Raw genomic sequence first — 13,762 nt, forward strand, 5'->3', positions numbered from 1 at the left:
GCCTGGGGTGGAGACTCTGGGAGTAGTCTGTCTTCCAGAGTCAGTTCTGCCTCCCAGGAGCAGGTAAGAATCATTCGTTGGCAATTAGCCCCTGGAAGCTCAGCCCTTGGGCAGGTATTTGCTTTAGTTGAACTGAGTGTGCTAAGCCAAGGAAGGAGCAAAGTGAGTTTACCTTCCTTAAGAGACACACAAAACACACCCTGTCCTCCTCTGCTGTTGATATTTGAGCAGCATAAGTGCTGATTACAGGAGCTTATCTACAGAAGCCTGTGCCCTGTGCTTCTGTCATTCAACAAGCACTTAGCAAACCTAGCGCTATACTGGGTTGAGAACTCAGGCTTTGGTGTCAAGACACCAGTTTTCAAATCCTGGCACCACCACTGCCACTCAATGGTCTTGGGAAACTTGAATCTTTCTGTGCCTCAATATCCTCATATATAAAATGGGGATATGACAATAATACTTAATCTCATGCTGTGAAAATTAAATTAGATGTTATTGCAAAGTGCTCAACATAACACAACTAACTTGGTTAGCAATCTGAAAGTGCTAATTTCAGATTCTCATCTAGACTTGTTAATGGCTAAGAAAGACTAGCTTGTATCAGACCAACTCACTCACTGAGGGTAACTAAAAAGGCTGGATTAAACATTGAAGAAATCTGTTTAAAGGCATGGGAGAGCTACCAAGGCAGTAAGGACTTGAGGGGCCAAGATCTTGGAGAGAAGAGAAGTAATATTTTATTTCACTCTTTCCCTTAAGGCATTTTCCAGTTTGTAGGGGGCAGTGGCCATGGAGTTGGGAAGTCAAAATTGGAATTTAGGCCTTAAAAAGGGGAAAGGCCCTGTTAAACACCTCCAGCTTTTAGTTGGGGGCCCCAAAAGGCTATCCTCTGGGAGTACTGGTTAACCAAATATAGACCAGACTCAGGAAGACAGAAACACAGCTCCCAGTCAGTGCAGTCCTAGATTGGGCCTGTCCCTTCTTCAGCTGCATGTGAGAAGCAAAAGTAAGTCTTCTCTAAAGGAAGACAACATCATCCAGGGCCTCAAGCTATCTCTACAATGTTGGGCGTTTAATAAAAAAATGATCTGGCATTACAGGAGATAAGAATGACCTAAAACCAAAAGCAATAAAACAGACAATAGAAACAAGAGATCCAGATGTTGGAGTTTTCAGACATGGACTTCAAAGAGTTTAATATGTTCAAGAAAATACATAAGAGGGAGTTTTTCAGTATAAAACTGAAATCTATGAAAAAGAATCAAGTGGCAATACTAGAACTGAAAAGTTATAACAACTGAAATTAAGAACTGAATAGACGGATTTTACAGCAGAGAAGACACAGGTGAAGAGAGGATTAGTGAACTGGATGACAGATCGGTAGAAAAATAGCCAGAGAGAACTGAGGCGGGGGGGCGGGGGTGGAAGGCTAGAAAATAAAGAATAGAGTATAAGAGATGTGTGGGACAATGTCAAATGGTTGAACATGTATGCAATTAGGTTTCCAGAAGGAGAGAAGAGAGAGGATAGGGGGAAAGATAATGGCTGAAAATTTTCCAAAACGGGCAAAAATCAAGCCACAGATTGCAGAAGCATCAGGAAGCCCACAAAGGATAAATACAAAGAAAATCTCACCTTGGCACATCATAGTAAAACTGCCAAAACCCAAAGATAAAGAGTCTTCTCTATAAGGGAAAAGAAAGGAGAGCCTTGGATCCTCTAGCCACCTAGGCCTTCCCCCCGCCCCCCAACCCTTGTCCAGTGTCAGCTTTCAGGAGTCTGCTGTGAGATAAGGTGAAAGGCCAGACACTATCCCCTCCATCAGGGGCTCCCTCCATCAGCCTCAGACAGAGCCTTCCCCACAGGAAGGACAATGTCAGATAATGATGAGGTACAGAAGGGGTGAAATTTGGGAATCTCACAGCCCCTCCTGAGGGCAACAGGAAGAAAGTGTTGAGATTTACCTCCACATCAACACCAAGGGGATCAAACCCTTCTCTTTAAAATGAAGCACGATTGCATACGGTGTGAACTAGACCATGTGTTCTCTGATTCTGGTCTTCCTTTTAGTCCAGCCACTAGACTCAGATCAACTTCCCTCTCTGAGCCTCCATTTCCTCAGTTGTAAGATATGGCTGTTAATAAATATCAAGCAGGTGTATCATTCAGTGATGTCATGGATGTGAAGCTGCTTTAAAAACAGTAAATTGTACCTCTTCAGCAGCTGCTATTGCTGCCTGGCAGAACCAACAGCTGCAGATCAAAGATGGTTCATGCAAATATGGAGCTTCCTGAGGAATCTGTGGTTGGTAGATGCCCTCAAGGGTCAACACATGCTTTCTTTGCCAGGATTTGGGGATTTCTGAATTCCTGCCAGCTTAGTGTGTCAGCCAGGAGCTTCTCGCTGGGGTCGCAGGAGAGCTGTCACCTCCCCTGGTGCCACCTCCCACTGTGATGCCAGGGGAGGAAGCCCTGTAGTCATCACATTGGCCAGGCCCGGAGGTGGCCTCCAGACCCTCTGACCTGCTTGGGCCAAGCTGATTCCTACCTGTGTCCAGAGTGACAACCTGAGCTGCCCCTCCCCAGCACTAGTCCTCGTTTTCACACACCCCATCATCAAATTCTCTCCAACTCCTCTGTGTACAGGCTTTGGACTCAGGAAGGATAATTTAGGGCCTGTCCCTGAGGCACTTCCATCTGAGGGACAGACTAACTGTTGTTTCCAAACTTGACATGACTGACCCCCCCAGATCTGAGACCTTAGAGCCCCTTCTTTATCAGCCACCACTACGACATGACTAACATGGAAATCTCACTATGTCCTGCACTGTTCTAAGCACTTGATTTAGCTTACAGCATTTAGTTATCACCACACCCTGTCAGGTAGGTTCTCTTATTAGCCCCACATTACAGGTGTTAACACTGAAGTATAGAGAGGCCACTTGTCCAGGTCATGCTCCGTTACTCATCCAGCATGCTCCGTGCCAACCAGTAGTCCCATCTAATTACCCCCCTCCCACCCCAACTCAGAGCCCTTTTCCGACACTTTTTCACAATTCTAACACAGCTCCATGGCTATGATCTCATCCTTCGAGGGCCTTAATACCTGTGATTTCATGTTATAGAGCAGAATTCTCAAATAGAAGTCTTAAACTTCCCAGACTCTGATGACATTACCCTTGCTTCTGTATGCGTTCCCAGAATTATAGAATCCAGTGATAGATCCCACAACCAGATACAATGAGAAAATCCTAGAAAGGGATCCTAGTACCCAGTGATTGGGCTTTTGAGTCCAGGTTCAACACTAGACTCCTGGGGGATGGGATGGGGGTAGGAGTGGAATCTAATAGAATGCCCAGTCTGGGAAGGACCCGGGGCCTTGGGTCTGCTCCTGCCCAACCCATGTAGGGACTGTCTCTTCTCACTGACCATCTAAAACTTCAGGAGCTCCTCACTCTCATGTGGTCACTCACTCCAGGGCCTCATCTGATATTCGGGAAAGTTAATGTCAATGCTATGCCTGTCAGAGCCTAGGGTGGTGACGCCCAGGCCAGGCAGCAGGTCATGAGGTCCCAGTCCCAGATATTGGGTAAATCGCTAGATCTCTCTGAGCTTCAGTTTCTTCTTCTGGACGAGCTGGGGCTAGACCAGATGATTTCTAGGGCCTCCACCACTCAAGGGAGGAAGCTGTCTAAGTCCCAAGAGCTGCCACCTGGCCTCTACTACTGATCATGATTATCACTCAATGAGCACCTAGGCACTGCGCCGAGGACTTTACACCTATTTTCTCAATTAGCCCAAGAAGGCTTCCTGGAGGAGAGGAGGTGGAGGACCTGTGTCTGTCTGGAGGACATAGGGAAGTGGGGAGGGAGGGAAGATGGCAAGATTAGCCACGAGGAACTCCAAGGACCTGGTGGGATAAGGGACTCTTCCCATGGGGGGTGAGCCGTTGCTTCCCAAAGGCAGAGGCAGAGACAGGGGCTGGCCCAGACGGCATGGCCTCTGCACTCCCAGGCACTGAATGTAGCCACAGAACCGAGAGTGGGGCTGGAAGCCCAGATGCCCTGCTGACCTCTCCCTTGCTCTGTGCCCACAGGACTACTGTGAGCTGAGCCCCTGACATGTGGGCTGGCCGGGGCCGGCGACAGGAGGGAGCTGGATGAGTGCCCGGAGTCCCCAGGCCGATGCCGCCCCCGGAGAAGAGTCAGGGCCCCCCGGCCCGGGCGCCCGCGGGCCGCGCTCGAGGCCGGCTGCCCGGCGCGCCGTCCCCCGCGCTGTTCTGCGCCTGCGGCCTGTGCGTGCTGCTGGCGGGCGTGAACGTGACGCTGGTGGGCGCCTTCGCCTCCTTCGTCCCGGGACACAACGCGCCGCTCATCGCAGGGCCGGCGCTGCTCGTGCTGGCGCTCGGCTTCTTCGCGGCCTGCTGCGTGTGTAGCCGCCGCCGCGGGCCCGCGCCCCGTTCGCGCTCGACGGCGGCCGCGGGTCCCTGCCAGGGCGGGGGCGGCGGGCGGGTGGCGCTGGAGATGGAGAGCAGCGAGCGCACGGCGCAGGACACCACGGCCGTGCAGCTCAGCCCCGCCGCCTCGGCCGCGTCGTCCGGCCGCTCAAGCCCCAGCCCCGGCCCCTTCGCCCTGGACGCCTCCGCGCCCGCAGCCGTCTACGCGCCGCGCGCCGACGGGGTCCGGCGCGACCTGCCCGGGGAGCGCGTCGCCCCCTAGCCGCCCGGGTCCCCGGCCCTGACTCCCCTGTCCCGGTTCCCTCCCATCAGTGCCATTAGGAAAAAAGAGAGGGAGGAGGAGAGACAAGAAAAAGAAAATTTTCATACGGGTCCGGTGCTGGGCACAGGTGACCTCCTCTATCCCATCTCTGGAACTTCCGGGGGAAGGAGGGGGGAGTGTGATGATGGCGTCCAGGCACGGCCCTTAAAGGGTGGGGTCTGCTGGGCCCTAGTTTACCTCACTCCCCAGACGTCCGGAAACGGGGCTGCTGGTCCTTCCCTCCCTGGGCACTGTGAGCAGAGCCACTCTGAGGGGCTCTCAGCGAGGCCCGCGCCCCCAAGGGGTGGGAGGAAGAGGGGAAAAAGGAGGGGTTCAGCCTGGGCCGTCTCCTGTCCCCGCCTGCTGTGAAGGGCTGCCCGCTCCCCTTCTTTCCCTCCCCGCCCTCCTTGTCTCTACCCCAACATGACCTTTTGGGATGAATGGGGGGAGGATCTGATCTGAGCCAGGTCAACCCTAAGATGGAGCTGTGTTGAGCACACTCCACCCTTTCTGCCCGACTAGAGCGGGGGGAGCTGAGCTGGGGGCCGACAGGGAGCAGTGGTGAGGGGGCTCCTCCCACCCTGAAGGTCTCGGTGTGAACCGCACCGTGTATTCCCGCTGTACCTCGCTCGCTCCTTAATAAATCACCTTTGGAGTCGTCCTCTGCCCTTGTGCAGCGCAGGAGGGAGGAGCTGACTGCGGGGCCTCTGACCCAGCACCCTGGAGTCTTCGGCCCTCCCACCCTGCGGTGGAGTGCTTCATCATCGCAGCACCAGCCCCCCTTGGAGACCTGGAAGGGAGCCCCAGGGAGAGGAGTGTGTGACTGTGAACAAAAGACTGTCTGAGACTGTGGGTGCCTGTGAACGTCTGTGGAAACAGGGTGTCGGATGGGGGGCTGGATGAGTATATGAATGTGACTGTGGGTGAGACAGCCTGGCTACGTGTATGAGATGGGGAGCGTGGGAGTATTTTGGGTGACACTGTCTGACATCACACCTGTGTGGGAGCGTGTGTGTGTGTGTGTGTGTGTGTGTGTTGGTGGTTGAGGGCTGGGTCACCCAGCAGGGATGGTGAGGCAAGAAGGGCTCCCCAGGCCTTGCAAAGCCTACACCTCTCTCCTGGCCTGGCTGAGCTTGCAGTCTGGGCTCAGCCTGTCTTCTGTCCACGTGGGTGAGAGTGCCTGGAAGAGAAATGCAGGCTGCCGTGCAAGAAGAAACAAGGGGGCTGGGGGCTGGGGGGAAGACACTGCAACCCTGGGCCAGCCCCTCCTCTCACTTCAGGGACCCAGGCAAGCAGTGCCCAGTGATGGTGGCACGCACTGGCCCACCACCCCTGGCTGGCCATGACTCCCTGCCCAGCTGCCCTTGGCTTCATCAGCCTCCCTTTCTCTTTCCAGGCTGGGTTCTGCTGCTCTTCTGCCCCGGCCCAGGCACTTTCCACCAGCCCTGGGGCTCTTCCTCCCTTCCTCTGACCCCCTCTCTGCCTCTGCCTCTCCTGCTGTCTCCCTCCCACTGACCTGAAGAAGAGTGACTCCCTCTCAGTGGGCGCTGAGCAGGTCATCTCTATTAATTAGCACGGGTCGATGGTCCTAACCTTTGAAGCATCTAGCCCCTGGAGCTGATGACCTCTTCTCAGAGCACTTCCCCGCCCCCACCTGCATGCGTGCGTGCGTGCGTGTGTGTGTGTGTGTGTGTGTGTGTGTGTGTGCGCGCGTGCATAAGGAAGGCCACCTCTCCAGGCTCCAGACCTGTCTCTTCTGGTCCACTGGCAGCCTCAGACGCCACCTGCTGCCTTGGAAGAGTAGGAGGTGAGAGGGGCCACTGCTGATGCCGCCTTGGGGTGTGGACCACCCTTCTCCCACCACCTTCTTAAGAAGAGGCACCCCAGATTCTAGCCCAGGAAAGCCAGGCCCAGCCCAAACCCCTCTCCCTTCTGCTGGCAGAGGCCTGGAGTTGCACCATCAGGGTTTCTTCCTCTTCTACAAGAAGACTTCCAGATCCTGTCTTAGAGCCTGGCTGCTGGGGAGGAGATTGAGCATGTGATAGGGTTCAAGGCAGTGGGCCACAGATCGATGGTGTGAGTGAATAGAATGGGATCAAGGTGGCAGCAGGGGGCGGGTTGTGGGGCATGGCTCCTTGGAGTCTCCCTTCCATTGTCACCGCCAGCTGAAGGTCATCTTTTGTCCCGTCTGTGCCTCCTCTCCCTCCCCAGGCACACCAGGAGATATGCTCTATACCCCAGGACCCACTTTCCAATCAGCCAGCCTTAGCAAAGCCCCCCAGTATCCCTCCAGGCCTGCCACACCCAGGGACCCCTCCCCTCATATCCCTTCAGGCCCCCCTAGGGCAGTGCGTCCACCTTGGAGCCAGCGAGGCCCAAGGGCAGCCGCAGTCTCCACACACAAGGAGGCTGGAGGATTGCCCTGTCCCCGCACGTCTGCGGGCCCCTCCAGGGCAGGCTCCAGGCCCTGAGGGCAGAGAGGGGCTCCAGGGGGCCACCGGGTGGGGAGCAGGTTTCTGTGGAAGGAGAGGAGATGATTCTGACGGCACAGAGGCAGCAAGCTCCCTGACCTTGAGGAATCTGAGCAGGGACTGGCACCTCCCGCTGGGACACTGCCGAGGGGTCCTGGGATGAAGGCTAAACCCTCCCACTCCCACTCCTGGCCCTGAGATTCAGAACTGAGGCACCAGGGTATGTCCTCAGAGGTCCAGGGGCTGCAGTGGAGGACACATAGCTGGTCCTTCTGAAAGGAGGGGTGCCGCCTGGGGCCTGGGGGAGCTCAGGGGTGGCACAGTGAGGCCACTTCCCAGAGGGCCAAGACAAGGGAGCCCACTAAGGGCCAGGAACTCGGATCCTCTCCCTCTCTTCCCACTAGAAGAAACGAGGGCAACCACTTAGGACCATTTTTACTAATTAATTCAACAAATAATCCCTGAGCCCTACTATGAACCCATAGCTTGGTGAACAAGCTCTGGAGGAGCTTACGTTCTGCTTGGGGGAGAATTAAAGAATTAAATAAGTAAGCAAACAAGACAAAAAATACTAGCTAGTTGATAGTGCTGTGCAGAAAATCACAATAGGAAGGTGTGACAGAGGGACTTCGATGGCTGGAGAGGTCTTCTCTGAGAGGTGACATTTAAGCTGAGCTCTGACTGACAAGAGTTAGCCACTCATGGGTCTAGAGCAAGAACATTTCAAGCTCAGGAAAATGGCCAGTGCAACCCTAAGGTGAGAATGAACTTGGCTTCCATGTGTCAGACCAAGAAAGAAGGGCTGTAGAGACAAGGGTGGGAGATGAAGTTGGAGAAGGTGGGAGCAGGCGTAGTGCTCAGCTCCTGTAAAGCTTAGTAAGCAGGGTGAGGAGCTGGGATTTTATTCTCCGTGAGATGGGAGCCACTGGCGGGTTTTAAGCAGGGAAGTGACATGATCTGATTTATGATTGCACAGCTCACTCTGCCTACTGTGTGGAAAATAGATGTTGAGGGACACGAGGGAAAAGAGGGGCCAGGTTAGGAGGTCATTGCAGTGGGAAACGCTGGGAGTCAGGACCAGAGTGGTGGCTGTGAGCTGGGCCAATTCGACACCCATTTTTGAGGTCTCCCTGTCAGGGGAGTTTAAGGGAGTGAAAGAGAGGAATCTGGAAGGAAGTTCTAGAATTTTGGTTTGAGCAGCTGGGCATATGGTGGAGGAAAAGCAAGGGCTGTGGTCAGATGAAAGGTCTGTAAACCCAGTGGAGCTGTCCTGTAGGAGCTGGAGCCGCAGGCCCGAGTTCCAGATGGAGAGCCCTGGGGAGGCAGATCCAGAAGCCATTGACCTGTGGGTGGTAGTGAAGCCATGAGTCCAGATGAGGCGTATGAGGCGAGATGAAGACCAGGAGCCAGAACCTAGAGTAGTCCAACTTCTGACTCTAGGGGAGAGAAGGGACTTGAAGTTGCCCAGTTCTGAATCTCGCCCAACCTTCTGCTGATGCCAGTGCCTTTCTGGTGAGGTCTGTGCACTAGGAGTTGGGGATCAGGGAGAAGTGAGTAGAATGTGAGCTCCAAGAGGTTGGAACTTCTGGCTTATTCACAGCTGTGCACTCAGTGCCTACCTGGCACAAGGTAGGCGCCCCATAAATATTTGTCAAACGACTGAATGAGTAAAGGGTGTGAATGTTATCACACAGCTAAGGTTCTGGGCCGCCGGAAATAGGGATTTATCAAGATGCCTGATTCTGGACAGGAAGGGAGAAAAGCTCCTTATGCGTGTGGGAGTTCTCCTGGTCAATTCTTGTTTTCTGCTTTGTGGGGAGGTGGGGTGACGCAGGAATATAGAGCTGGCTAGATGGACATTAATGGATGCACCTGAGGGCCAGGCTCCCCTACGTAGGAGATGGCCAGATGGATGGGCTAAGACTGAGGAAACCGGCACTGCTAGGGAGTACCACCAGAGGGCACCCTGGGCACATGACAGGGGATAGAGGTGACAGCCCAGCCAGACTGCACAACTTTGCCTTTTCCTCTTCTGAGGAGGTGGGGAGTAGGGAGTTGGGTGTGCACGAAGAGGGTGGGTGTTAAAGTCACCCAGATTCACTAAGTGACACCTCCATCCCTGGAACCTGACCTTACCACAGAGGGAGGCCTGATGCTGGACACAGACATCCTTTATCAAGGACACAGGTAAGTCCTGGGTCTGGTCCTAGACTGAGCCCTCACTCTGATTTTAGACTAAGTCCTGACCTGAGCTTGAGCCTGATCACATTCTGAGCCTTGACCCTGCCTGGACCATACAGTGAACCCTGATCCTGATCTTAGACTGAGCTCTGACTTGAACCCTGACCTTTATCAAAAATTGAACCCTGATCTGGGCACAGACTGAGTCTTGGTCATGGACAAACATTAAGCCCTTATTCTGGTCACAGACTGAGCCCTGATGCATGCACTAAGGCCTGATTCTAGTAACAGGTTGAGCCTGACGCTGGTCACAGAGCCCTGAATCTGGTCCCAACCTGAACTCTGACCCTAATCAATACACTGAATGCTGACCCTGAACTAAGACTGAGCTTTCATCATGGTCACAGACTGAGCCTTCATCCCTAAGACTGGCTCCCACACACCCCATTGACTTCAGGACCTTCCAGGTGAGGTTCTCAGGCCAAGCTTCAGCCCCAGAAGGAAGTAACTTCTGGAAACACTTTGGAAGGGGAAAGAAGGAATTCTGGGTCTCTGAATGGTCCGGAAACTCCTAGACATTGCATCCCTGAGAGGCCAGACAGAGAAAGGCCGGTTCTAGGCTGTCCGGGACATGAGGGACAAAGGACAGCTGGGCCTTCTCCAGATACCCCTGGAGCTCCGGTGAGGCCTGCCCGCCTGCCTGTGCGTCTGGGGGCCCCCAGCCTGGGCGCCTCTTCCATCTGCACTTCTGCCTCCTGCTGAAACCTGGGCAAGTCCCTTCCACTCACTGCGCTGTGCTCCACTCCTCGTTACCTTTCAGGGCAAAAGGGAGAAGGTGACCAGGTCATGACTGAGGGCCCCGTGTCCCCACCGTGTACCCTGGTGGGAAGAGAAGCCCCCTTGCTCTGGCCAGTCACTGCAGACAAGCAAGAGAAAGTGAATCACGCTCAAGGCGGCTCCAGCCAGGCCTCAGCCTCAGGTTGGCAGTGGTGGCTGAGACAGGAGCAGGGAGGTGGGAAGGAGGAGTCCCGGAGGTCCCTGTACCCTCCCGGGGTCTGGTGTGTGTGCGAGGACAGGCAGGTCCGCGAGGCACCACGCAGCCCCTCCGCAGGGCACACTGCCCAGGTCAGGGCCAGCCCGGGGAGCCTCGGCCCGGCGGGGCCCGAGCGGGCCTCTGCCAGGCCCTCCCCAGGCTCACCTTGGGCGGCACTGGCGCGGGGGTGGGGGCCGAGCCAGGCGGGAGCCGGGGCGGGGGAGGGGCGGCTCGAGTCAAAAACGCTGACGCCAAAGACAATGAGCTCTCCCAGGCTGAGGCAACTCATTTGGTCCCGGCCACGCTTTATTAAATTCTCATAAACCTGTCAGGGGGGACAGGGCTCGCTTCAGTTTACCTCATTAGCCCGACACAATGACAGTGGGGGGGGGTGGCGAGGGGGGGCGGCAAGGGGAGGCCCGCGCTCAGCTCTGAGAACCGAGCCAGCCGGGAAGATAATTGAATTAAGTGGCTTTTGTTAATGGTTTTTAAGACTCCGAAGTGTAAATAACATTTAGGGGCTTTCTTTTAACGGGGCTGCGGTTTCAGAGACCCGGGGAGCTTAGGGGAGGCCCAGCCCGGGTCCCTGCCCCTCTGCCCCCCACCCCAGAGGAGCTTGGGAGGGGCGACCCGCCGGGGCTGCCCGGGGATGCGGCGAAGTTACGCTGCGAGGAGCGAGGGGAGGGGCCAAAGAAGGTGCGACAACTTCCTGGTGGGGCTTTGAACAGAGACGGGGAGAGAGGGGGGCCGCGATCTCGAGCGGGCGGAGAGGCAGGGGCTGCCGGTGGTGAGCTGCCCAGGCCTGCAATGCCACCATTGGACAGAATGGCCAGGGCTATCCCTGGGGTGCTACTGGAGGCGTGGACTGTGAGGGTCAGGGGACCCGGCCTTCTGGGGGTGTGGGGCGGAGCAGTGTTCATTCCTCGCTGCGAGGTCAGCGGGACTAGGCAGTTATGGCTGTATTGCTTATGGCCGCTGGGAGGGGCCCCCCGGGAGAGAGTGGGCGCCCCTTCGCAGGACATGTGGGAAGGCTGTGGTGGCCGGTGGACTAGACCCCAGGCTTCCTGAAGGAGACTGGACTTGAACTGAGCTATAAGAGAACCTGCAGATAGGGGTGGGGAGTTCACGTCGCTGGGGGCACAGGGCCTGGGCAGCTGCATTCCAGGGAACAGGGACATGGAAAAGCTGCTTGGAAAGCTGTCCCCTGGCTGTCCTCAGTCACAGCTTCTCCCTCTCTGCAGACAGGACCGGGTCCAGGAGCTGACGGGGCTGGAGGTGAAGGGCTCTGGGCTAGGTTCCAAGGGGCTGGAGGCGGGGGCGGGGGGGGGGGGGTGGCGGGGCTGGCCCTAGGCCAGCCCACAAAGGGTTAAGGCATTAATCGCCCTGCATGCGACAAAGGGAAGTGAGTTTTCTGATCCAGAAAGGATCAGTCCCTGGGATGCCCCATCAGGCCCCTCAGCGTGAAATTACACCCCAGCGGGGGTGCTCCCCTCCCCCCCAACACTACCCGCCTAGGCCTGGCACAGGATTAGGGCCTGGAGTCATCAGCTTAATAGATCCCACCACCCCCCCACCCCTTCTCCCCCAGAGCCTTCAGTGGAGCCTTCAGTGGAGCCTCCAGGCCTGCGCCAGCCTCTTTCCTCACCAGCTGTCCACCTGGCTGTCAATCTGATCTGTCTGGTCCTCTCTGGCCTCACTCTGGTCTGCTCCTTCCATCCGTCTCCTCAGCTACACACTGACCCCACTCTCTATTTGAGTTTCTTCATAACCTTTAATCAGCACCCCAAACATATTTGTTTCAGCACCTATCTACCTGTTGTCTGTCTCCCCACCAGCAATGAGTGCCTTGGGAGCAGGGACAGTCTCGTTGAGCACTGCATCCCCAGTTCCCAGGCTGTGTCTGGCACATAGATGGTGCTCAGTAAACATTAGTTGACTGAGGCCCCTCCTATCCACCTCACAAAGACTGGTGGCGGGTGGTCCCTAAAGTGTGGGCACTGGGGCTCAAGACGGAGAGGAGGGAGCTAAAGCCTGTGCCAAGACAGGGCCACATCCTCAGGAAGAGAAGAGACAGGAAGAGACAGGGACTGGGCTACAGCCTCAGCCTCAGGCCCAGCCTCATCTCTAAAGGAGAAGGGCGAGGCCCTGCATGGCCAAAGGGTGCTCACTGGTCCTTGGGCACCATCCCTGGACACCCCTTCATCCCACTTCCTTGGGCAGCTGCTGGGCCTTTGCCACAAGTGCCTCCAAGCCCCATCTGCACCCACAGGGGGTCATGTGGTCCAGCATGGGGAGAGGCCCTGGATGGAACAACTGAGGAAACTGGGGGGTGAATATCACACAGAAGAGAAAACTCAGCAGGACATTCAGAAAGCAAGGCCATCCAAGGCAGGCAGGTGGCCTGAATAGACTACCCTCCAACCTCTACACAGGAAACAGAGGCCCAGAAAAGGCCAGGGCTTGCCCAGGGCCGCAAAGCAAGGCCAGACAGGAACTGGGCTCCCAGGGTCCCAGGCAGAGCCCGCCCCTCACGCTGCACCTCCAGTTCAGTTAGACAGGTGCAGTATTGGTTCCACAACAACTCTGAGCCTGGCTCTGCCCGTGCCAAGTCCTGCTCAGGGAGCTCCATCTGGGTGTCCCTGGGTGGCCAAGAGGGGTCAAGAGAGGGAGGGGCTAAGGAGTGATCAGGCGAGGCTTCCTGGCGAGGGTGCATATGGATGGGTTCTGAAGAGTGAACAGGCTTTCCCCAGAAGGCCTGATCAGCAAGAGCAGACAGGTGGGAAGGGGTACAGTGAGTGTGGGAGGTGCCACGCGGTCCAGTTTGGTTGGATGTCCCAGAACAGTGTGAATAGATGTCTTCTGTGTGCACACCACCCCCACCCCCCAGGCCAGGCCTGATGAGGAGGAGGCAGGTTTCAGCTCAAATGAGGAAGAACTTCCCAGTCAGACCTGGAGCAGGCTGCCCTGCAAGGTAATGAGCTTCCCATCCCTGCGGGTTTGTGGGCAGGGTCTGGGTGTTAGTGACTCCTGCCCAAATGGGGACTGAACTGGAGGGCCCCTGAGGATGTCTGTTCTGAGAACCTGTAGCAGGAATCCCCAGACCATCCACACACCAGGCCCTCCAGGAGGCAACCGCCACCCCACCCTTGTCCATTCGCTTGGGCTTAGTGGGATCCTGGCAGCTAGAACAGGACAAAGGGAGAGGAAAAGACAGGCAGAAAGACTCCTTTTGCAGGTCCAGCTACTCCAGGTCCTGCCTGTATACCTGGAGTTTCCACCCAGCGCAGTCAGGGGCTTCAGTCCAAGCCCAACTTAAA

The 13,762-nt window shown here is 56.0% G+C and overlaps 1 protein-coding gene across 1 annotated transcript; it reads left to right on the forward strand.

Annotated features, from left to right (window-relative positions):
• The first annotated feature begins 4,187 nt into the window (after nucleotides 1-4,187).
• Nucleotides 4,188-4,721, forward strand: TMEM275 (transmembrane protein 275). The gene has a single exon (XM_061186629.1). The coding sequence runs from the start codon at nucleotides 4,188-4,190 to the stop codon at nucleotides 4,719-4,721; it is 534 nt and encodes a 177-aa protein (XP_061042612.1).
• The last annotated feature ends 9,041 nt before the right edge of the window (nucleotides 4,722-13,762 follow it).

Source organism: Eubalaena glacialis, chromosome 3 (genome assembly GCF_028564815.1).
Source record: "Eubalaena glacialis isolate mEubGla1 chromosome 3, mEubGla1.1.hap2.+ XY, whole genome shotgun sequence".
In the NCBI taxonomy this organism is placed as follows: Eukaryota; Metazoa; Chordata; class Mammalia; order Artiodactyla; family Balaenidae; genus Eubalaena; species Eubalaena glacialis.